General features: G+C 36.9%; 1 protein-coding gene across 5 annotated transcripts in view; it reads right to left on the reverse strand.

Moving 5' to 3' along the window:
- The window catches only part of Kair1d (Kainate-type ionotropic glutamate receptor subunit 1D), a 233,017-nt gene that overhangs the window by 82,929 nt on the left and 125,418 nt on the right, over positions 1–24,670 (reverse strand). For all 5 annotated transcript variants that reach the window (XM_071772582.1, XM_071772581.1, XM_071772584.1 and 2 more), the window contains one exon: positions 955–1,139. In XM_071772582.1, coding sequence (XP_071628683.1) covers positions 955–1,139 — 185 coding nt within the window. The remainder of the gene's footprint in view (positions 1–954; positions 1,140–24,670) is intronic.

A 24,670-nucleotide genomic window follows, 5' to 3' on the forward strand; every position in this document is an offset into this window, starting at 1 on the left:
GCAGGATTCCACCACATCCTATACAGAGAATAAACAAAACGCTTTCGGAGGACAAATCTAGTGGCAAATATTGAGAGGACGAGAGGAACGAGTGAAGAAGAAAGAGTCACCAGGTGCGAATAACAAATATTGAGGAAAGAAAAGGGTTGCATTCATGCAACAACAAGACAGACAGAGAGAGAAAGAGAGAGGGGGGGACGAAGAGAAAGAGTGAGGGAGAGAGAGGAGGGGGAGAAAGAGAGAGAACTCTCGTTAACCTAAAAAGCCCGTGAGCTATACAAACCCGCGACCAGGGCTTTCAGCCGTACCCCTTCACGAAACTTCGCGCTTATTAAGAGAAATTCAAAAAGTTTCAGTTCTTTTGCGTTAAGTTCAGAACTACCGCACTGTGGGCATATAGTACTCGATGTATATATAGATACAACCAAATGCAACAGCGAATGCGCCTTGGCCGCAAAAGCGATCTTTCACATTATAACTTAATAAAAGTGCAGACTCGATATAATCTTTCGGCTAAATGTGAAATTTGCTTGAATTTGTTAATGGCTTCAATTATATTTTTGATAAACTAATAAGAAAGAAAAACTTTAAACGCCTGACATATAGTCTTAGTAATCAATTTTATTAATCAATAATACTATAATATTCTTTTGTCATTATTGAAAATTTTTGATGTTTTTCTAAACTTCATTGATTTTCCTTTCAAAACTTCAATTATAATTACAGCGCAATGTAAAATGCGAAGCACGGAATGTGGAAATTACCTTGATTAGAGCGACAACCGTTAATCCCACAATCTAAAAAGCCCATGTTTGTCGTCGATGAGGGCAGAGGTAAAACAGCTATGAGAGAGGCAAGAAATCCGTGAGGAGAAGGGTCACGAAGGCAGATTTTGCGCGACGGGCGCCGCTTTAATGAGGCTATTATTCTGGCTAAAAGTTTGTGTATACGTACCTTGGACAAAGTGGTGGGATGCGGATAGAGGTTGACGAGGCAGCTCTGCCGTCTAAGCCGGTAGTCCCAGCGTGTCTCCAAGTGCGGAATTTCCATGGTGTCGCAAATGCTCTGCACATGAGACGCCGTGTGCGCGCTCTGCGGTCCAAAAATCGCTGCCACGCCGCCTCGCAGTAGGTGGCACACTGTAACAAACGCAAGGGTATAAGCGCGATCAGTAAGGGTCAATGCTAAAGCACGAGAGAGATTCTTTCTGACATGGAGAAGGGATTTAGCCGGCATTTGTGTCTTGATTACCATAGTTGATTACCAAAATCATAGCAATAAATTTTCTCAATGGAAAGCGTAAGTTGGAAAGAACTGCAGATAACTAATTATCTAATTAAATTACATATTTTTCCATATATATTTTACTTCCATCTAACTTGGAATTTATTTATTCGGACAAAGTGTACGAAAAGCGCATTTATTTTCGTAAATCTCATGTTTTATGTGTGTGTGTGTGTTTACAATATTGTTGAATTTACTGCATAAAGCAGACGGTTTTTTAGCAAAATGCAATTATAAATATATTATGATGTTTATCTGTCTACTACATCCCAACATAAATATGAAACTGCGCAAACTGAAATTGGGAAATGGCGTGTGGATCGATTAATTAGTCAGCTCGCTTCTATTATGATAATGTATATGTAGATGCGGGAGCGTAACGCGCAGATACGCGAGCAAGATAAGCATGACGTTGAACGCCAGGGGCAGCGTACTGTGATGTTAAGCTGAACGAAACGGAATGACCTGTCCCATCATAATATATCGATCATGTCACCGTCAACTAATGTGATTAAGGTTGTTTCGCACATCGACAACGTACCGTCCGTATCATATGAAGCCCATTATCGATTAATCACCACAACTCGGGCGAACTTAGTAGCGTAGCGCAACACACCGCGCGTGGAAGCTTGTCGGACGATCTCGCGATCTCTCACGAGCACTCTCCATTCGCTCCAGTCGTGATAAACGACTCGGTATTACCCGGGACGTTCGCTAGGGATCGCCGCTGTCCGCCAGGATCTTCCACCGGCTCGATGCAAAACTCCTGTCAATCTCTCCCATTCACTCCCAATTTCATTTAGCGAATAAACGTTTTTCGTTATCTTTTGCATGGCCGATTTCGTTCATATTGCATATCGGGTGCCCTTTTCACGATAGTGCCCTTTTTCCTCTTTCCCAACGACAGTGACGATAAATCACCGTATTGAGCCGAACATCTATTCGACGCCGAATATTGCGGGTTTCTCATCTCTCTCAAGCTGACGCGTGTCAGCTTCTCTTCTCTCGTACTCGTGCTCTTTGCAGCAAAAAAAAAAGTAACGTTGATTTTTTCGGCGGAGAGTTTCACGTTCTCGAGTTCCATCCCCTTCAATTACAACATCGCGATTATCATGCCGATTTCGTTCATCGTAGATTTCCACTTATCTCGGTTTATCCAGAGTATCTCGGTCGGGGTGGCCGATCGTGGATAAGTCATAATGAGAATTTTTTGCTCGCGGAAACTCCTTTCTCGATAAGCGCGCGAGCGGGTAAACTTCGGGAAGAAAATTGTCTCGGCGCTCCGCCGAGTAGCTTGGCGGAAGATTGCTTTGGAACTCGTTTATGATATCTCTCATTAATAATAAAAAAAAAGAATATATTATATCGTCGTCGTTCTTACGAGATCGCCCGGATACGCGTGAAAATTGCTCGAAAGGTCATTCCACCTAATGGCGAAACATCGCGAGTGTTTCGATAGCGATATGCTCGCAGCGCCTCGTTAAATCGACATTTTTCTCGTGGCTGCCATTTATTTTTACTCACACTAATAATTAAATTCTGCGACACGAGTACAAGCCACCCTAACGAACTGACATTAATTTCTCTCTCGTCCTCCTCGCCTCCGATTTGAACCACGAGATAATTTTTCTTTTCCCCGACGATACACGACGAAAAAAGAAAGAAAAATACGCTTTGAAATAATCGGTTCGTAATCCAGCTCGGCATTGCTACTAATAATTATATATATTCTTGATTTTTATATATATATATATATATATTGCTGAGTAAAGTATTTTATTGAAGAAAATCTTTTTCTCTATTGGTTCTCTCATATATCCTTTTAATTGAGCAATAATTATTGATTATTTAAAAAATTGTACTCTTTTTTTGTTAGATTCTGTAATTATTTATTACATATATTCACGAAAAAAGGATAGAAAATGCATTTAATGGGAACCGATTTATTTTAATTCATGGAAAATTATAAGATAATGTAACATGTATGAAAATTGCGCTTTTTTATAAAAATTTAATAAAACTGGATTTGATCTTTAATTAAAATTTGCGGTATTATTATTCCTATTATTAGCATATCATTCTCTCTTACTTTTAGCACTAAATACTTCTTTTCTGCAATAATATTTTGATAGCAGCGACGGATCATGCAGCAAAATATTCTCTTATTTTAATAGGCGAAGAACTCACTATTATAAATAATCAAAGATAAATAAAGTTCAGCAACATTAAATAATTAATAAGTTTGCGAGAGCTTGAATAATAAGTTGAAACTGAGTAAATGGAAATTTTCAGCTCCCCTAGACGAACTTCAACCACGAAGATAATTCGATCTTCCCTTTAACCTTTCGCCTTTCGCTCTAAGCTAGAATCATTTCCAAATCTGACAAAGAATCCAGAAACTGAGAGAACTGCGCGCGCCTTCCGGCACAGGCGAATATGTATTAATAGCATCAACGACTTTTCTGAAAATTTGATTAAACCGCTTTGTAAAAGCGCAACATCCGGGTCGCAGCGGAGCGTGTAAGCGCGAGCGAGTCACCGGGCAAGCGACAGCTTTAATCCGGAGTTACCTTTTGATCATTTATTCCGAGCGAAAACCATCTAATGTCCCCTGCAGGCTGCTCTACTCCGGCGAAAGGATCGCGTCGGGGGGAAGAGGGAAGAGAGAAAGAGAAAGAGAGAGAGAGAGAGAGAGAGAGAGAGAGAGAGAGAGAGAGAGAGAGAGAAAGGGGAACGGTTGCCGCATCCCTCGGTCCACCCCCCCCCCCCGCGTTTCACCTGTGCACATACTTTACCGCAGTCGGAATCTCTATAATCGGTGGGCAAAGTCGGCTTCTACGGGCACAGGAGCCTCAAAGTAATACCTGGACAGCGCTGGCGGCGTTTTAAGGTTGAAATATGATATGCGCTATATTGAAATTCCGGATGCAATTTCGTCGGAGGGCCCCAGGGCGCCCCGCGAATGGCCATACACATCAGTATGTATCGAGAATTCCGGTTTTTTCCCCTCTTCCTCTCTTTCTCTTTTTTTCTCCGGTCACACAGCACGCTGAGGGTCTCGACGATCTCTTTTCCGAGGTGGGCCCCGGTATCAATTCGAGCTCCACATTGTGGATCAGGAGCAATACGCGCGCGCTCGTCTTTTGCTCGCTTTGAGAGATGCAGGTTGTGCGATGGAATGTGGAAGAGCTTTGTATATCGTCTATATCGCGCTATCAATTCGACGGAAATACGTAAACAGCGAGGATTGAGGAATTGATAAGTCGTACTGTAGACAGCACGCGTATGTACAGGTTGGTAATTTATATAGAAATGGATATAATGGCTTGTAGTGAAATCTGTTAAAAGGCAAATTTCAGTCAAGTATACGAATACTTCGTCAAAATTTCGAGCTATTTTTCTCGAAATATCTAAATTTATTTTATTACTTGGAATTTTTTCGAGTATTACCATCTCTTTCTTTTAGTGGCACTATACATATTTCGGTTTTATATTTGGTGATATCGTGATATAATTCAAGAATGACGTCGATCTGACTTTATAAAAATAATAGAACTAAGTTAATGCAGTAATTTATATTGCTAAAGCATCATGGTATTGTAATGAGTGCATGTATGTAATTTACTTAAATCATAAAATTATTTAAATTTTCTTTCTGTGTTCTCTTGCAACTGAAGCCTACCATTTTTAATGCTTTTAATTAAAACTCCAATTTTTTGCCATATTAATAAAATCACAAATTACATTTGAAAAAGATAAACGTATAAAAAAAAAACAAGTTTTATATTTATTTAATTTTTAAATTTTAATACAGTTATATAACGTAATAAAATTATCAAGAAAATAAAATAATATAAATAGAAGCGTGTTTTTCACTCCCTTTCACTGTATATTTAAATTTTATTTCCTTATCATAAAATATTATCGTTTAATCATGGATATTTTTCGACTCAAATATCCTTCAGAAATTACTATAATTTTACAACATTTGTACATGTAAATTATAATGTATAACACTAAAATATAATAAAATATGTTTTTATAAAACTTTATACTTTATATTTTTAATTTTTTTTCTTGAGCCAATCTACAGTTAAAATAATACAAGTAAACTAAATATCATAAATACTAGAAAAATAAACACGGTCGAAATGTTTCAATGTTCTTGTAATGTTCTATTTTAGTCAAGGAAATGTTTATTATACATCATGTATTTACTGACTTGTATGTACTGCCGCGATATGACTGCTGATCGTTCGTTTAAAAATAAAACATGAAAGAAGAAACAATCGCTCACGATGGAGCAATTGCTTTCTTTACTAATGTCATATTATACAACATTGGAAATCTAAGGGTTACAGTTCACGTTATCTGATATATATCTTATTATTCTCGCATTCCCGAGATATAATATTGCATTGCATCGCAATTGTTCCTGACAAACTTAACCGTCCTTCGCTAACACGGATTTCCATCTTAGGCTGTTACCAGACGTCAGTGTGTGGCACAGGACCGCGCTTATTTCTATATGCTCTATAAGCGTCTTAGATACTACTCGTGCTCTCTCACCGGCAGGCAGCTGGATACATATTGTAAGTGCAATGGAGTCGGCATGGCATCCAGTTGCTCTGGTTGTATCGTTGTGTCCTGGCTTTGCGCGCAGATAGGATTATCACTCGGTAATATATCAAAGCCAGTTGGCGAGCGACCCCGGCACCGAGTAATATCTAATCCCGCGGTTCTCTCTTCCTCCCTTCTCGGGCCCTTCTATCTGTGAACCTTGATCGCGCCTGTTCATCATCGACTGTAATTTCACCCTTCACCTCAAAACTGCAGTCATGACAATGACACTGCATATTCAAATTTTAATTTTCTTTTTATTAAAGCCATAAAACGTGCTGAGATAATTCGACGCATGACTTCTTCGATATAAAAAAATAATAATAATAATTAGAAAATACCTAAATGTCTAAATTTTTTATTAAAGTTGTCTTATAATAATATAATATCATATGGGATTAAATATTTACTGTGGTCTTTTTCCTAATAGTGTGAAAATACATAAAATATATAACGCGGGAATATTTAATGTATCATACAATATAAAAAAACTTTTTTAATTCCTCAAAAAGATTAAAAGTATAAATATAGGCAACTTTTAAAATCATTTTTGGAGTTTTCATATGAAAGACAAATCCTTATGAAAAGAGTATGAATATGAGAGAAACGCGTGAACAGATTTTTAATTTTTTACTTATTTTTAGTATTTTTCGGTTTTACTTTCCTAATTAAAGTATAAAACTTTCTCGTTTAGTATTAATGTGTGTGTGTGTAACTTCTAAAGTATCCTATATATATGCAGTTCTCTTATTTTTCTTGCCATTTCCTCGACATTGCGCGGTCGAAATTCTTACTGTCTGTCCTTAGGAAAGTGATATGTTTCTATTCTCTCGGGGCTTTTCCCCGTCGGTTTCACTCGAGTATTTCAGTACGTTTGGTGGCCACGAGCCATAACTTCGTTTTCTTTTCTCCTTCCTCGGTGAAACTCCCTTATTCTCTCTCTCTCTCTCTCTCTCTCTCTCTCTCTCTCTCTCTCTCTCTCTCGCGCTCGTTCCTTATTCAAGATTAGGGCATTCGATGGCGTAAGAGTATCTACATTGCATGCTACTCCTCCGCTCTCTCTTTTTATCCGCGGATTTATATTCTCAATCTGACTTGCGAGCACACATCCGCCTTCAATTCTTATTTCTCGGATGACAAGTCTGATTTGCGAGTTGGAAGTTAGCATCGCCGACTTAGCCGGTGAAATCCGAGAAAATCTAGTTCGCGGATGAGCCGGCAAAATGTGAAACAGTCTGCGTTAACGCGGTCGCGTAAGCTCAATATCTTGGGAGATCCTCGAAATCCACTTTCGCTCTTCATAAATTTGCCGGGATCGCGCGGCATAATAATCACCGATAAAGATCGCGAGGAAAGTTGTGGCTGGATATTGGTACGGGCGCGGTTAATAAGATATTTTGCTTTACGACTTGACACTTCCGGCACCTGGGACATTTATAGCTTCTATTGAATTCCATTGAGTTCTATTGAATTCTCGTCGACGCCTCGTTGAGGACGGAAAGTCCAGTCTCGCGCGCGACGTTTTCACGAGACGTACGTGGTATCGGAACCGGTCGGCCTCGATCCACCCTGCTTCGAGAGACAGTATCGGAATAAGATATCAGTATTATCGAGTGGTTTCTAGCTCATGCTCTTTTCGGTCATGTTGATCCTGTTGACGTATGTTCGCCTTTCCACTTTTTATCTTAGAGATAGTCTTCTTTCTTAAAATTATTTTCAACAATTTTGAAAATTTTCAAATTTATTTTATATTTTATTATCTAATTACATGGAAAATGACAGTTAGAGAAGGAATTTTAGCAATTGCTTACGATATCTAATTTCCAAACTATTTCTATAAGCAGGGATCGAGAGCCATAGATTTCTCAATCTGAACTATTACGAAGGAAATCGAGCGAAATCAAATCGTTTCTCAACGACAGGCAACTCACGGCCTAATCGGCCGCTTTAAATTATCCTGTCCCTTACAGTACGGTTCATTTAAAAGTGATTAATCCAAAACAGTCGTTAAACCTAAGGCGACTCGATGAGCCAACTAATCGTCTTTTTGCTCACGTGCTCACAGTTTACGAAATCCGATGCGCGTGCTGATTCGTACTCGTCGATTGTACGAGCGAGAGAGTGCGCGGGCAGGATTATGTTAATTCGTTCGTCAGCGGTGCGCGATCGCTAGGTGGCTGCATCTACCATCACATCTATGAGATAGACGAAGAAGGGAACCAACGTGGCGTACAGATACCGGGGAAGGAAACTTGCAGAGCTTCGAGAGTGATTTTAATCCCTTCGCAATGAGGACCGAATTGTCCTTTAATCTTCCTAATGCCGTTCTCGGGGGAACTAACTGCTATACCCAGGAGCGGATGAAACCTGCCCGGGGTAGAGGAAACGAATGTTTTCTTACGTGGAATCTAACTGTCCGTCCTCCGACTGAAACCCGTCACGCGCACGATCGTGATTTTACTTCACCATCATGAAACAGAAAAATCTCATATTCCCATTTTACTGCAATAAGTAGATTGTTTCGTTCCTGTCACACGTAAGCAAAATTCTTTAATGTCACAGTGTATCTGTGGCAAATATTTGAAACAGAAAATATCTGCGGTCAAAAAGATATACGTTCCTAGTATATTTATTTATGATGATAAAGTTGCAAATATGCGTGTATGTACCTCAATCATAAATTATTTTATATAAAAGCTGTGATATATATATATATATATATCTATATATATATATTATATATATATATTATATATATTATATATATTATATATATTATATTATATTATATATATATATTTTATATATTATATTATATATATATATATATATATATATATATATATATATAAATATATGCATATAAAATTTATGTAAAAAAAGAGTAATTCATTTTAAATAAGAGCGGAAGTAATTCATATTTTAAATAAATACTGCAGATACATATACGATAACATAGTATCTGCAGTGCTGCAAATAGCAGAAAGTTTTAACTTTTACTCGTATCTTCTTCAATTAAAGTACAAGTGAACAGAACTCTTGTAAGAGTTACAACATTGTAACTATACCATCACGCGGATATCTGCACTTGTCGATTCGAATTGTTTAAACTTTTTAAAAAGCAAACTAATTTGTATTTTAATTCACTTTCCAGCTTTAGATCTGGATAATTAACGTGTGGACACGTATGTGTATTGAATGTTTTAAAACACGAGCGTTTTATATTCACCGTGAAAACACAAAAGATGTTCCTGCCAGGAGGTGTCCAATCTACTAAAAATTTCATGCTAATTTGAGATTCCGAGCAGGTTTACAATATTACCGCCGATCGAAGGTTAAATACGCGGCTTCCCTTCGCTGGGGGGTTGGGCTGACTTCGGCAAGAGGGATTTACGTTTATCGTCTATTCGTCGAACGAGCTGTAGCGGCGTGCGCGAAGGAAGATCTCCTCATGGCCGAAGATCGATAGACGCACAAATAATGCATTGCTCGTCGGACAAAGAACCCTTCCTCGCGCGAAACACGCTTTATCACGTTCCGTCGCGGTACGATTCCGATGCGAAGATAAAAGCGACCAGCTGCAGAAAGAATGGGAATGGAAGACGTCAGCGTTACGAGATCGGTGATCCTTCAGCGTGTGTATGCATCCCTATTTACAACGCGAAAGACGACCGATTAATTTACCGTGCTTGGCAGTAATTTTTCACTTTCGCTTCTCAAAAGTATAGATTACGATAATCTCGAAATAAGAGATATAGAGAGATAAAAAAGTATAGATATTATTTTATTATATTTTGTTACAATTTTATAATGATATTAATCAAATCAAATTTATCAAATCAAATTAATCAAATTGATAGTAACTGTTATATATTGTTAATTTAATGTCAACGCGCGTAATAATTAACCCTCCATTGCTTTCGTGTTAGACAAGCGCTAACATCACATCTTATTTCTTCAATTGCATGTGACACAAAAGTTGACTCTGAAACTTTTTGACTTTTCATTTACAATCTTTTAGATTATATTTGTATGATGATTTTACAAAATTTCGTTAACACAATTTTTAGATTAGACTTTGAAGGTACTAACGTGTGATATATCTATGCGCTCATGTCAAGAGCAAATACTTACAATTAGAGTCGACGCGACTCGTGCTGTTGCTAAATGTAAGTTTTAGATTTATGTACCGATTGATGCTTCATCCTCTTGTTCTTACAAGACTGTATTTAAAGGGGAGGGGACACTATTTTCAACTTCTAATCGACCGTTAACTTTTCAGAATAGCCAACTTCTATTAACTATTCAGAAAAGTTAATAGTCTGTTAGAATTTAACAGATGTTAGAAATAGATAGCCCTTAATCTAAGAAAACTATGTGGCAATATCACACTAATACATTGATAAACATATGTACCAAGCGCGGCGCAGGGCTAATACGAGAGCACTGACGTCCGTTTGATGAATGAGAACAATGGAGGGTTAAAATTATTTTAATTAAAATATTCTTTCTCGCACTATTAAGTTATATTAAGAAGACTTTGAACGTGTAATAGGTATGACGGAATTACGTTATGCATGATTAAGATGTAATTAAGACTCCGTAGAGTTTTGTAGCTGTGCAAACCGTTAAAATCTAAAAGCAGTAATTCTTCATCTCTCTAGCTCTTATTTCAAGATCATTGTAACCTATCGGTAATTCAAGCCTGAGACTCTTTCGTACCTTCTTCTGTTATCGTGAATAAGTTCGTCCTTATCATGCAATTACATTACAAAGGGCTTGGATTATTCTCATGGTACTGTCGTTCATGCAATTCTTCGCGACGACTTCGGCAGTTCTCCCGACTTTCAGTAATTCGATATTAAGCAGCCCGTTCTTGGCTGCTTCTTCATTTTGTCTCGTTTAGCATCTCCATAGTAACTTTAACCCTTTCATCGCTGACACGAATGCTGTGAGGAACACAGCATTAAAGTTAAATTCTAATATAGTTTTGATAACAAGTTTAATAAGCGAGAACTTTTCCTTTTAACGTTTCAATAGTTCATTAATTTTTTTATTATTAGTTGTATTTACTATTAATAAATATGACCTTTTAAACATTTATATTAAATATTAAATATTTATTCAGAAAAATGGATTATGTAAATTAGGTAGATTAATGCAGGCGCAAGCGCAAGATGCGTATCCCAAAACTTTGAACATGTAAATCAGGCAATATATGTATATAAATTTTTTTCTTAGAGAGAGAGAGATACGTATTATATTTATAACAACGAAAGAGTTAAGCCCCTTGCACAACAGGCAATAGGAACAGGAAATAACCAAAAAATTAATTACAACCTATACAAAATTCGAATGCTATAACTGGTTGACAACAGGCAATGGCACAGAATTTCCCCAACGTGACGGAAACTCTGTGTCTATTGCCTCTGTTGACAGTGTTACTATTTATTCTGCATTTATACATGATTTCTGATTTCTATTCCCTGTTCCTATTACCTGTCGCCTGGCATTGTGCAAGGGGCTTTAAAGTTAAATGGAATGCGATTTTCTACTTCTGTCGCATTGATTTGTATACAGATCGCTAGAAAGGATAAGTTATATAAAACCACGAACACTTTTTTCGATTTATATGAGACTTTTTACGTTCAAGATAACTCTTATCAAAATTAAAGAAAAAGCATTGTTTTAAGATGCAGATAAGGAATGCGATTATACTTAATTGTATTAGCCATCAAGTTGTGACATATAAGCGGGATCTTTTATGACATTTAAAGTAAATTATTGAGTATATTGGAAGTAAAAACATGTTTTAACAACAATATAAAAATAATGGGTTCAAAAGAGCGTGGTATGATAAGTAAAGACATATGTAATCATATAGATATAGAATATAAAAAAGATAATGATAAATTAAGATCGGGTGTGCAGAGATAAAGTACAATCAAAATCGCGGACGCGATTAAAACGTTAAAAGATAGTGCTCATTACAATTGCAACCAATTTTCCGACGCGCTGTTGAAAAGTTCATTTTCGACGGTCTTTAAACTCTCGAGTTCTTCGTGTCGAGCGTAGTTTTTGCGGAAACTTTGAAGATTAGCTTAATGCATTAGCACGGGAGGGCGTATTAGTCAGCTCCCTACGGCACGCTTTCGGAGTTAACTACCCATCGGTTAACTACCCTCTTCCAAAGGCCCGAGTCTATCGGCCGAGCAGGTAACTGAAATCTCTTCCGCTTCGAAGACGTTTCCGGTGATGATAAGCAAACTGCTATGATGAAACGATTGGAATAGCAAATCGATATTCGCTTTCGGTCCGAATTATATAGAATTGGCGTATGCACAATTTGCATTTTTATTCTTCAGCTAGTCTTTTTTTTCAATCTTATTTTTTGATAACCAGATAGAAAAAATACCTAGCTATTGTAATATCTGCTGTAATATTTTAGTTAAGTGTTTCGTTTTTTTGTGCAAAAATGAAGAAAATATTAACATTTATAACAAACAAATTGTATTTTTAGATTGAATTTATGGAGGAAGATACCGAATGCGTGTTGCATGATTTGTAAATTTAACTTATAACGGATATATAATTTTCTCTCATCTGAATCTCCTGACGCATTCGATATTGGCAACTTGATACTACGAGCACGATCATTTCTCCTTGCCATAACGTCGTCGCAATAAAATCTTATGTTTCATCGGGTGGTGAGCATCTACGATGTATCGCGATACGCGAGATGCATTTTGAAAAAGCTACAGTTGAACATCAAAAGATAATGTCACTACAAATAGTACAAATTATTACGGTTACGTGCCTTCGAACAATTGTTACAAATATCGCTATGATATACTGCTATTATTTGAAATGATACGACGCAATGATGCTTCTTATAAATAACCTACACGCTATAAAATTCGTCAGTCATGCGATACGATCATAATAATAAATTATATTTATTGTTACGATGTTTTTGATTTAGTTTCACAGTTAATAATTAATTTTCGACAAAAACGTTTCTGGATTTTCTCGCGCTTCCTAAGCTGCACGAAAAACTTAAATATTATAAAAAAGGTTTCAGAAACAGCAAAAAGAAAAACTAATTAAGATTCTTTCACAAATAAAATCTGCCCCATTTCTCGACTGTCGCGTTAAACTGGACGTCGTAGTCGTGAACCTAATCGCGACGACGAGATCGTGATTTACTGTTAGCGGTATAGTGACCATTTTATGATCACCTTAGCTGCCATTACGGACGTTACTGCTACGGGCGATATTATACGCGCAGCAACGTAGGGCCGATCCATTTTTCAAGAGTCTCGCGATTACGGCACGGGGATTACCCTGGTTCCATATACCTCATATAATTCGCTTTATGTGTCCACATAGAATGTCCCATAACTTTCTTGATAAACTTTTTTGATTCTCTCACAGGTTATTGTGATAAATATATTTAAATATCGTTAAATATAGAAACTCTTTTGTTGCGAACATTTCAAGAACTGATTTAGCTTTTATTTATTTCGTTCTTTCAAATCTCATTCAATCTATTTATCTATATTGTACCAAGAAAGTTGCGTGATAGCGCTTCGATAACAGTTCGATAATTTTTAATAAATTTGTTGAATAATTTTCATTCTTTCGCTTGGTGTTTTATATATTCTGATATTTCATGCCTATTACAAGATATTTATAAATTTCATTAATTCAAACTCTTTTACTAATTTTGTACAAGATGTTCTTCAGTTAATTTTTGTTCAAAATTTAATTAGGGAAACTTCACTATAAAAATATTTAATTTATTCACCAAATTTTGGTGGATACGATAAATATCTTTACCAGATTTTTCCCGAGAAAAAAAAACTGCCCCCAGGTTGGTCAAGCAATTCATAGCTGAGCAAACACAAACATGTTAGTAGTGAGATGGTCTGTATATACACAGATATGTGCGCCGCATGTATATAGTTATATAATATATATACGTATATATGTATATAATATATTGTACGAGACTATATATATATATATATATATATATATATATATATATATACATATGTCTGAAGGTCTTGTGTACATACAAAGACTCCGCAAACCAGGCGGAGTGGTCCGGGAAAGTAGATCGGGCGACGGAATTTTCACGGTATGCTCGTTCCCTCACGCTCCGCGGCGACGGTTTATGAATTTTATGAGGCGGGGGCTCATATAACACTGGCCCCGTGAATCGCAAGCAGAGTGCTTATTTACTCCTCGGCTCGTTAATTCTCGGTAAAGTAAAGCATGGACGGTAATCCGGCCGGTGGATGCCGAACGAGGATTATACCGTTTTAGGATGTGTTTGCACGTATCTTTTGATGATCCGTCCCAATTGAATCACCTCATATGAAAGAAAAGGTATAGAAAATATTCCCGCAAAAATTATTGTTCGCGTTGCGCAACTAAAGCGATTAAATCATTCTCTTGAAAAGTAACGAATTAGGAATTAAGTTAATAGAATAGGATAATAGGTAGAGACAGGAAGAGTGAGAGTAGGGAAGAGTCAGAGAGGGACACGAGAGAGAAAAAACAAAGAGAAAAAACTGTACTTTCCTATTCTGTGAGTTATATAACTAAACGACAGCTTTGTTATAGTTATTGTTGTTGCACAAATATCATATAGTAAAAAAGCTGTGCAACAAACGATATAACGATAACGAAACTGTCGTTAAGAATTACAGAATCAGTCCCCAGGGTTTTCCTGTCTTTTAGGCGAGCCCAAGCCATCATCAAAAGAAGTAATCATTCATGGACCAAACAATAACTATGGCCGGTATTCATAGATCTTATATATAAAATCGCCTTAAGTTTATCTTTAGATATTCTGTAGCCAATGAAACGAGTTGTACAGCATCTAAAAATAAACTTAAGACGATCTCAAATATAAGATCTGACTATGAATACCGGCCAATAATTGGATGTGCACGTTAGTCGGCATCTTCTGAACGGAAATTCTCATGGTAAGTCAATGGGATCCTATATACGGTTTGAGAACGGAGCGAGTGGAGTCGATCGCTACAATATTTAATTACTGACAAAGACGACAGACGTACACGGTCAATCGAAATCCTTGGGAACGATGGTTCACGACTAATTGTAAGACGAGCTCGGTAACGTCATTTTAATAGTTAGTACTCTCTCTCACTTTCTAAAATAGAATATTACAATTTTGTTTCTATATTTTATTGCACCGATGTTTTCGGCACGCAATTTACAAAGTAAATGCAAATAATAACATGTGTTTCATTTTTATCACCATTTTCGGCCGCGCTCGTAAACGTTGTCGCGCAGATATAAAGAATATGAAGACTAAGCGTTTATTCCGATCGCTTCCGCATACATGAAACGGGTGATAACGACAGAATTTAAATCACATTGAACACGAAGTTTTACGGCGGTTCCTATATTTATAGGCAATTCGCGATGGAAAGTTATAGTAATATTTCGAAATCGACCAAGGAAAAAAGCCAGATTTAACTTGTACTTTAAAATCGAGTTGCTGATACGTTAAATTCTTGAGAAAGTTAAAAAATATGTTATGTTTGCGACACTGTAATTCATACTGAGAAAAAAAATTTTTGTATTTTTTTATATTTTGTTATATACAGGGTGACAAGAGCGGTGCTGGAGCGGTGGAGAGGGATTTATGCTACAGAAAGATTGGGCTCATTCGGCGCGAACAACGATTGCGACGTGCGAGGAGCTGTTCCTTGATTGTTGGGGCAAGAATCCCAAGTAATAACACATCGCAGTAAAAATGACACTATTTGACCTGTCATATTGACCTAATATTACGTCATTTTTTGGTTAATATGATGTCATTTCGACTGCGATATGTTACTTGGGATGTTTGACCGCCAAACTCGCCGGATTTCAACCGATGGACTTTTCTGTTGTCCATCTTGGAGCAGAAGATTTCTGGGACTCGCTTTAAATCAACGGAGTCCCTCGAAGTGGCCTTGCAACGTGCGTGGGATAAAATTACCATCCAGCATTGCGCGTGTGAAGAATTTTCAAAGCTGCTTCGAAAATGTATTAAAGCCAAAGGAAGCAATTTTGTACATTTATTGTGATTTTCTTTGTTTAATTTTGTTATTATAATGTTCTAATAAAATTTTATGTTCTGTTTAAAGTGTAGATGTTTAATTTCTGTACTGATTTCTAGCTGCTTAATGTTTTTTAAAAAAAATCCGAGAACTTTCTCGTCGCTCTGTATACTCTTTTTAATGTTTATAGCTTCATAATTAATATAAATATAATATAATTTGAGCGTTCAACTTGTAAATTGAAATTCTAACAACTCGAAACATCTTCATAATCCAAATGTTAACTTAAGTCACTTTTCAATTTAACTTTGATGAATTTACATCACAAAAATTTAAGATTATTAAAGATTACTTCATAATATCTCCTTCTGTCAATTTCTAAGGTGGACCTCGGTAATGGAGGAGAAATTCCCACCGACATCGAGCTAATTCTCTGTCAGGATTGGCCGGATAATCACAGTTCTACAGTATTCTATACTTTTCCCGTGGGGAAGAGTAGTCATTTGTCTCGCGGTAATCCAAAAATCCATTGAGGAAACTCCGAAACCGTAGATTACGTTGAAGTACGGAATGGTAGGATGGAGGAAGAGAGGTGCGGAAGAGCGGAAAGCCGGAAATGGTACATTCGCTCAAGCACGGAGCATGAGAAGACCCGCGGCGAGGAGAGATGCACTCGCTGGATTTAAATATATTAATTTCCAGTTCGGTCGCGCAGCGCGGGGTTTCGCGTTTGGTACGCGACAATTACACGATAGGACAGAGTACGATTTATCACGTTTTGTCGGGGCTTCGCGTTAACGAGTATCACGAATGAGACCCGTTCCTCCCGCCATGGCGTTGATACCGAGCGCGTCATGCCCGCGAAAGCGTTCTTTCCGTTATTAATTCAATCGCCGATTATCGATATCGGCTCTCGAACCACACGCTTCTCCATCGCTGATAAACGCGGGATTGATACGGTTCTCTCGCAATCGGAAGCATCCGCTGCATTCCTATTACAACGCTTACTGACGCAAAGCTTGAGTATTATTCTTCTATCGGTCCTTCCTGCCGAGGAACATGATGGGAATTCAATCTTCTTGCACATAATTGTTTTCAGATCGTTGGATAATGGACTTCGTCGCGCGAGCGTGATGGAATGTACTCAAAAGACGTTACCATGTCTATAATTGATTGGTACCTCTTTTTCCCCTTTCTCCTTCGAAGTATTACTTCCTTTGGAGTTTATCGCAGAGGGAAGTGATACATCACTTTATCCACGACAGTGTAATGTAAGGTTCTGCAACTTGGAAGAATGAAGGATTGAAATGTCTTTACAACGCGAGTAATGTGTTACGACGTAACGCCTGCTAAAACCGCCCCGACATTCTAACGCTTATTAGTTGATAAATTAAATCAGACGTACACGTTTATTGAAGAAGATCTCGGGATATAAAAGGCTGAAAAACTTTTACGCAATGCAGTTTTTTACGACCATGTGCAAGCAAAGATATTTAAAATTTTTAGAATATGCATTTTTGTATATACTAGTATAAAATTACGTTAAAAAAATGCCGAAAATAAAAAAAATTAAATAATTGTATAACAAAAAAAGATAGATATAAAATTGCTGATCTTCAAAGCAAAACTATTTGCAGAATAAATGTTTCGTCAAAAAATAAAAAGTATTAAAGAGAAAAAGATAACGTGTCCAGTTCATAACAATTAAGTGACACAATACGCAAGAAACACACGTGTGTATATATATATGATAAAATAAATATGACGAAAACTATAAAATCCGCGAACGGTGGGCAAGAAGCGTGCAGTCGGAGAAGAGCTGGCGCATGTAAATGCAAAAGGCTAAAACCCGGGATTACGGATTCAAAATGTCTGGCCTGTTTTTGAACGGCGGATCTGATCGAAGGACGATTTTCTGGCGGAATCCGCGGTATGCAAATGCAGCGGCGCGTGGTTGTATTTGCGTACGCTGAACGATTGAAAGGTGCGCGCGATGCGTGAATTGTGCGGTCACACACAGCCGTGTAACGCACTACGCATTCCGCTGTCGCACGCGTGTAAATTGTATAATATCGCGGCTGATCGAAATACGCGAATGACGCGATTATAGTCGCCGCGTGTAAATTGCGTCGATCGCAAAGCTCCCTGTTTTGGTCAAAGCATAATCCATCGCTCGCAGAGATTCGCCTAATTGAAGACGGTAAGTTTCGAATGCCTGTTAAACGCCAAAGAGATTTTAATTGCGCGTACAAAGCTCGCTTGTGATACATTTAAAATTATATTAAAACCCATTTGAAATTAGGCGAAAAATCAGACACGTCGTTAAAGTTTAATTTATGAAAATTCTTATACGTTTATTAAACCAATAACGTCACGATATTTGAGATATCCTGTAGTATTAAATTATGTGTGTTAAAGTGAACCAATCATTAGAACTTTCTCAATTCATTCCGTTTCAATTACTTTTATTGGATACTTGTATATTCAAAAATATATTACTTGTGCAGTGCTTTTAAAAATTTATACAGAATTTGCAAATATAATGTCTGTTATTCTATTACGCAAAACTCGGACGTTTTTAATACACCGCTTTGTTTATCATTTCTCTGATTCACTGCAACCATTTTTGTAATTGCGGTATCTGATGATATTAGTTATTCGTTCACTCTAACAAAAATTTGCAAAACGCACAATTTTATATTTTACACGCACAGCGACGTAAATGGTAAAATACTTAAAAAGGACCATTTTCTAGTGTTCTTACATTTCTATGAAAATTATATTCATTACACTCATGCAATATTGCACAATTACTAACGGTTTGTCCGCTTATATACAACGTACAGGAATTTCCAATAATTTAACGCAAACGTGACATTAATTAATCGTCAAAATGAACGCGTCGTTAATCCGTTACAGAAAGACCACGTGCCCACTAACTAACACGTGTCAAATACATCTCGATCGTCAAATGCACAGGGACGTATACGAAATCAATGGATCACGCTAGATCGATAGAAGGCCATTCGTTACGCAATAAATTACAATTTACTTGAATCCGGTGTTAATCTGGCAGTAAGCCACCTGGGCTATTCGCCGAGATCCGGGACAAAATTATACCAAATCGGGCAACGTAGTCGCCCGTTTCATCCGTTAACTCTCTGTTGATCATCTGAATAACTTCCATGCAAGTCATTGTCGCATCGACAAGTAATTATCGTATCCATTTGCGTTCGTCTATAATTGAAATGCGAGAAATAATTAAATACATTCAAAAAGAGCCAATCGGTTTTATCTTTTATTAATTCTTTGATGGATAATGACTTTTGCAAATTAAATCTTACTTTGTTATAAGTAAATAACGTAAAATTTTTAGTTAATTTTGAATAAATGAACACCACAGATCTCACAATCAGGGAATTCGAAAAGTTGTAAAAATAATTGATGTGGAATCAACGTATTATTAAGAAAGGTACAGGTTTAAATTGATTAAAAAAGTAGATTATGAAGGTAAGTAACGTTTCCAAGCATTTTGCACAATAATTATTAAAGTTGCGAATTTAATAACTTTATTCGATTAATAACTTGCGTAAAAGAGGAAACATGCACTTTTCAGTTTCGTATTTTACAAAATTAATACTATTAATATAAGCAAAAGAGAATTTATTTAATTATTTCATTTAATTTCGCGTAATTCAGCAAAAGAGTGGCAAATTATATTAAAACAATAGCTTGTAAAGTAGTGTCTTTTCCACTTTTCGCAAAACACTCCAATGCGAGAAGACCACAAATTAAGTTATAATGAGTTTTGCTCTCCTCCTAGCAGCGTTACCGCGTCTAATGTCAGTTTAGTTAATAGAGCTGTAACGCGAAGAATTAGCGAGATAGTCCTGCAGGAGTAATCACATGTCTGGGAAATTTCATAGAATCTCATTTCTTGCGTAATTCCGGGAATGGTTACTTTTAGTTTAATAAAACGAGAGTGCGTATGGGTCGTCAATGGATATTGAAAATACGAGGATTAGGCGATCGCGAGAAGGGAGTCGATCTACATGTATGTAGTCGTTACCCCGCATTGTAATTAAGTCAAAGTCTATAGGTACAATGTATGTATAGTGGGCTAGTAGCGTATGCGGTCCACTGCCGGTACCGTGGATTATTATGTACCGTCCCGATAGTATCTACTATACGTTGCACGCGGAACGCCATGCTACCGGTATCGTAATACAATGTTGATAGTGGCCACTTGTTGTGTTTAGAACATCGTCCGGAACATTTTCGTGTATATGAAATTGTCCCACGCGAAAAATTCTCTAAAATTGTTCGCCCCAAAATAACAGCTTCGTTATTTTCATTATCGTTATCAATTGAAGATCGCTTTTAATTTCGTCTAACGCTTAAAATTAAAAAGCAACGCAAGATGATGACTAACTATAGATGCATACTTTATGAATATAGAGAAATATGATTTTAGACGCAAGATATTTTATTTTACTAATTCAAAATAAAATTTTCACAGATTAAGAGTATTTATTTGTACATTTATGCATTTACGAAATATTCTTCTACTTGAAATTGTATATACAGAGTTCTAAAAAACTATGTAGACAAATTCGTGGGGGGAGGGATCCAGGGAAACGAGATGAACAATTTTTCCCAGTGGAAAACGATAAAAAATGTCAAGTTCAGGAGCTTAGGAGTAGTAAAGGTCTGAACTTTTTTTTCTGGGGCCACATGCGTAGATGAGGCCATCATTTATGAGACACCTATCGAATCAGCTGAGGAATTCGTTGGAAGAATAGCGGTCGCGTAGATATGCAATACGCTAAACATCTTTGAACGTGTACGAGTTTCCAAGCGGAAACGCTGTGAATTCTGCTATGAGGTTGGCGGTCGAAACTTCGAGCAATTGCTTTAAGTTGTCACAATGGCTCTCTATCATATGCGCTATTATACTGCAATCACCAATAAAACAAGTTTTGTGGATCACTTCAGTTTTGCACAAACTCCTCATCCCACATCCTTCACCATCCCTTAGGATCTGAAGGAGGCATTTCTGACCATTCTCCCCCGGGAAAAAAGTCCTTCATCTTGTTCCCCTGAACCTTCCTCACCGAGTTTGTCTATATAGTTTTTCAGCACCTTGTATATAGTGCTACAAATATCTAAAATCTTATCGATCAACGTGAAAATTTCTTTAACTGTAATTCAATTCTACGAAGCCGCGAGTAATAAATAATGCACAAATAAAACATTGATTACTCTGCCAAGCTGATTATTATTGCAGCCTGAACTTTTTTAGATAAGTAACTAGTAGATATCACTGTGAACGAGATTTCACGAACGAAGCAAGATATGACAAGACCACTGCGATTATCTTTTGAGAAAAACTGATAATAAATAATGAAAATGAAATTATTCAAAAGTGGCGGAGTATAACTGTTGTGCACGGAGTGTGCCTATAATTTGATTTGGAGCTCTTGTAGATGCGGTCATCCCTCAAATTAACACGCTGCCGCGCTTCGAACCGCTGTCAATCACGTCCGAGGGCTCCCTTTGCAATGCCACATCTCCAACAGTGCGTACGTTCCGTCAGTTATTTTGTTATTGTAGAGAGCTCTTCAGCCCCCAACCCAAATAAACCAAATCAAATTAAACGCTAATTACTATACAAGCGTGACAACATCGTCGATTTACATGCCCACAGAAGAGTGAATTCGCACAGAAATGTATAATGCTTTATTATACTAAATTGAGTTAATCTGAAATATTATGAAACATATGTGGATCTATTATTTATGCCAAATAGCCGTGAAAAATTTACTTACAGCTTTACAAAAAAGCTTTTCTGTTAATAAAATTATTAGCGGTTTGATTTTCCTGCAAATGGCGGTAGTTACTCTCACCGTTACTTTGGACTACTCTATTATTTAAAAGCATTGGTCATAATTGCAATTGTTTACTATTGTGTAATATAACAATAGAATAATGCAAAAAAAGAAGCAATTTTAATTCTTATATACAGTACTAAAAGTATCGAACAAATTGTCGTAAGGTATAAAAAATTAAAACCCACAGTGGACGATTATTTTCTATTATGCGAATAACAGAGAATTAATATCCTTTTGGAAGCATACTTCATACTCGATCACCAAAAAGCATCTTAAATGGAAACATTTGGACAAACTTATGCGATATCATTCCATTCGCGCGGAATCGCCGAATTGTGAAGCTGCAAACGCATATTCCGCTCCGTGCGCATCCATAACGGAGAAGAAATGAGCATTCGGGGTACTCCGCAGACGGAAAACGGAGCAAAGATCACGCGGGATTGCGTGAAGTCTACGTCGTGAATTCAATTTTCATTTGCTTAGGGACGACGATGTCTCTATCTCGCGTATTCGCGCGTAGAGGCGCGCGCGCATTCCTGCTCCGGTGTCTCCGGTTATATTACATTTTCAAACGAGAGACGCTTCTCATACGGCATTATCCGGTCGCTTGATGCCAACGTGTGGCATCGCGGTGCCGTAACGCGGAGGCAGGACGAACAGGAATGCGTACATCTGGAGGGAAGCAGAACTTCTCTCGTACAGCGACGTGGAATTGCATTACCGGCAACCGCCTTTCCTCCGGTAGGTAGACGGGTGGGTAAGTAAGGTAAGTATATACGTAAAATGTCACCGGTGTAGAAATACATATTTCCAGTTTCTCGCACAGCAATCGATATTACGAATTGCCCGCCTGATCGCGATCGCGAGTGAAAAATGCACGAGATCGTGGCATTCTACTGAAATTCAAAATATCCCAAGAAGTTCTAATCTCATGAAATTTAGTTTTAGAAACCTGTGTTTTGCGTGTTCTTATTAAATTTTAAACTCACAGTTTCTATTGATAAAGTCTTGTTAACCCTAGTTCGCCACATTCCGGTCCAGTGGACCGCTGAATGTTTTTCGGTTTTCACATAATAATATAATTTTCTAGTTTTCTTATAATAAATTCACTTTAAACTCAAATCATTTTCTTGACCTGACATTATCATAAACATCTTATTCAGACTCTGTATTTCCAATTCCTACATTACAAGCTTAAAAATATTAATTAGAATGAAAATGACAATGCAACAAAGTCGAGCGGTCTCGACAGATATAAGATCAAATAGTGCTACTAAATACATACATATGTCAGCATTTTAAGTTATATCTAGATGTATCGTATCTCCGAAATTTGTACACATTTTATGAAACATACACTCAGAGAAATAAATAATTGGACAATTCGTTCAAAAATTAACAAATGGATAATCCGATACTTTTAATCGGAATTATGAAAAGCCGATCAAAATTAGAATAATGTTCAATCAATGATAGCCGGATATTATTTATAATTGATCGGCTTTTTAATTATTCCGATTAAAAGTGTCCGTTTGTTAATTTTCGAACGAATTGTCCGATCATTTAGACCTGGATTTTTCTCTCAGTGTATGTATCATTTTGTTTTTGTTCATTAAACTAAATAATTTACACAAATGTTGTTGTGCTTGAAATAGAAAAAAAACGACTTGTTGCTAAAAACCGTATTCGGTTTCAAATCTTATTTTTTACACAGATCTTCCTGGAAAAGTGGATTTTTTAATTATCAGTATATCATAAATTAAAATATCGATTATTCAAATGTCGCAATTTACGTAATAATGTCAAAATCACTAATGCGTTTAAACTGAAGATCACCGCTGCAATTTTTATAGCTGTCATTTGATGTTGATATCCTTTACTGCTAAAATATTATGCGGCTGTACGGTTATATTGTCAATGCGATAACACAAACGAATACTCTTTAGGAGGTTAAAAGATTACTGATTGATCGAGATGTTATAGAACTTAACGACTTCAGTGCAAGCAACTGAAGAGTCTGATATCGTAAATCGTAAGGGAATAGCACGACGGAAAGAGGCAACTTTATATAACTCCGAGAACGCTTAATGAAGGAGATAGGCGGTGTAAAGTTTGACAAAGCTAACGATCGTTGAAGCCTGGTAATGAAGTTGAATGTTGCTCAATGTGTAAAAGAGGAGAATACCGTGCATATAAGAGGGAGTTATGAGAACGATGTTAGGGCGGAGAATAGTTTACAATAACAGAACCGCACGAATGATTCGTCGTTTTGACGTAACTGCAGAAATGCAAGGCGTCTTTCACCCATAACAATCTCGTTTTAATGGGAAATAGAAATCTTGAGAAGGACAATCTAACTTCAATATCCTAAATTCAATATCCCATATTCTAAATTTAATTGGCTAGAACGAATAGTGAGATTTGTATGTTACATTAATGTTATATTAATTAAATCTTTTAAATATAAAATTTTAGTATTCTATTAATACTAATATCTAATTCGGAATTTTAGTATCAGTATTATATATTAGTTTTTATAGTTAAGTGTATATTTACTATTAGAGATATATTCATATCAACACGCACGCGCGGAAAATTCTAATTTAACTTGGAAAGTCAACCATTTCCGTACATACATAGTTTAATCATGTTGAGAAGGCTCTTGAGTGTCCATTGTGATATTAATCTCAGATTAGGTTAACATAAACCAGCTCTAGTCGAGCACGATTACCGAAAGGAGGATCTTGCTAGGTTTGCGAGCGTTTCAGTCAGCGTTGATTAACGTTGTCCGAT

This window comes from Temnothorax longispinosus, chromosome 3 (assembly GCF_030848805.1).
Source record: "Temnothorax longispinosus isolate EJ_2023e chromosome 3, Tlon_JGU_v1, whole genome shotgun sequence".
Lineage (NCBI taxonomy): Eukaryota > Metazoa > Arthropoda > Insecta > Hymenoptera > Formicidae > Temnothorax > Temnothorax longispinosus.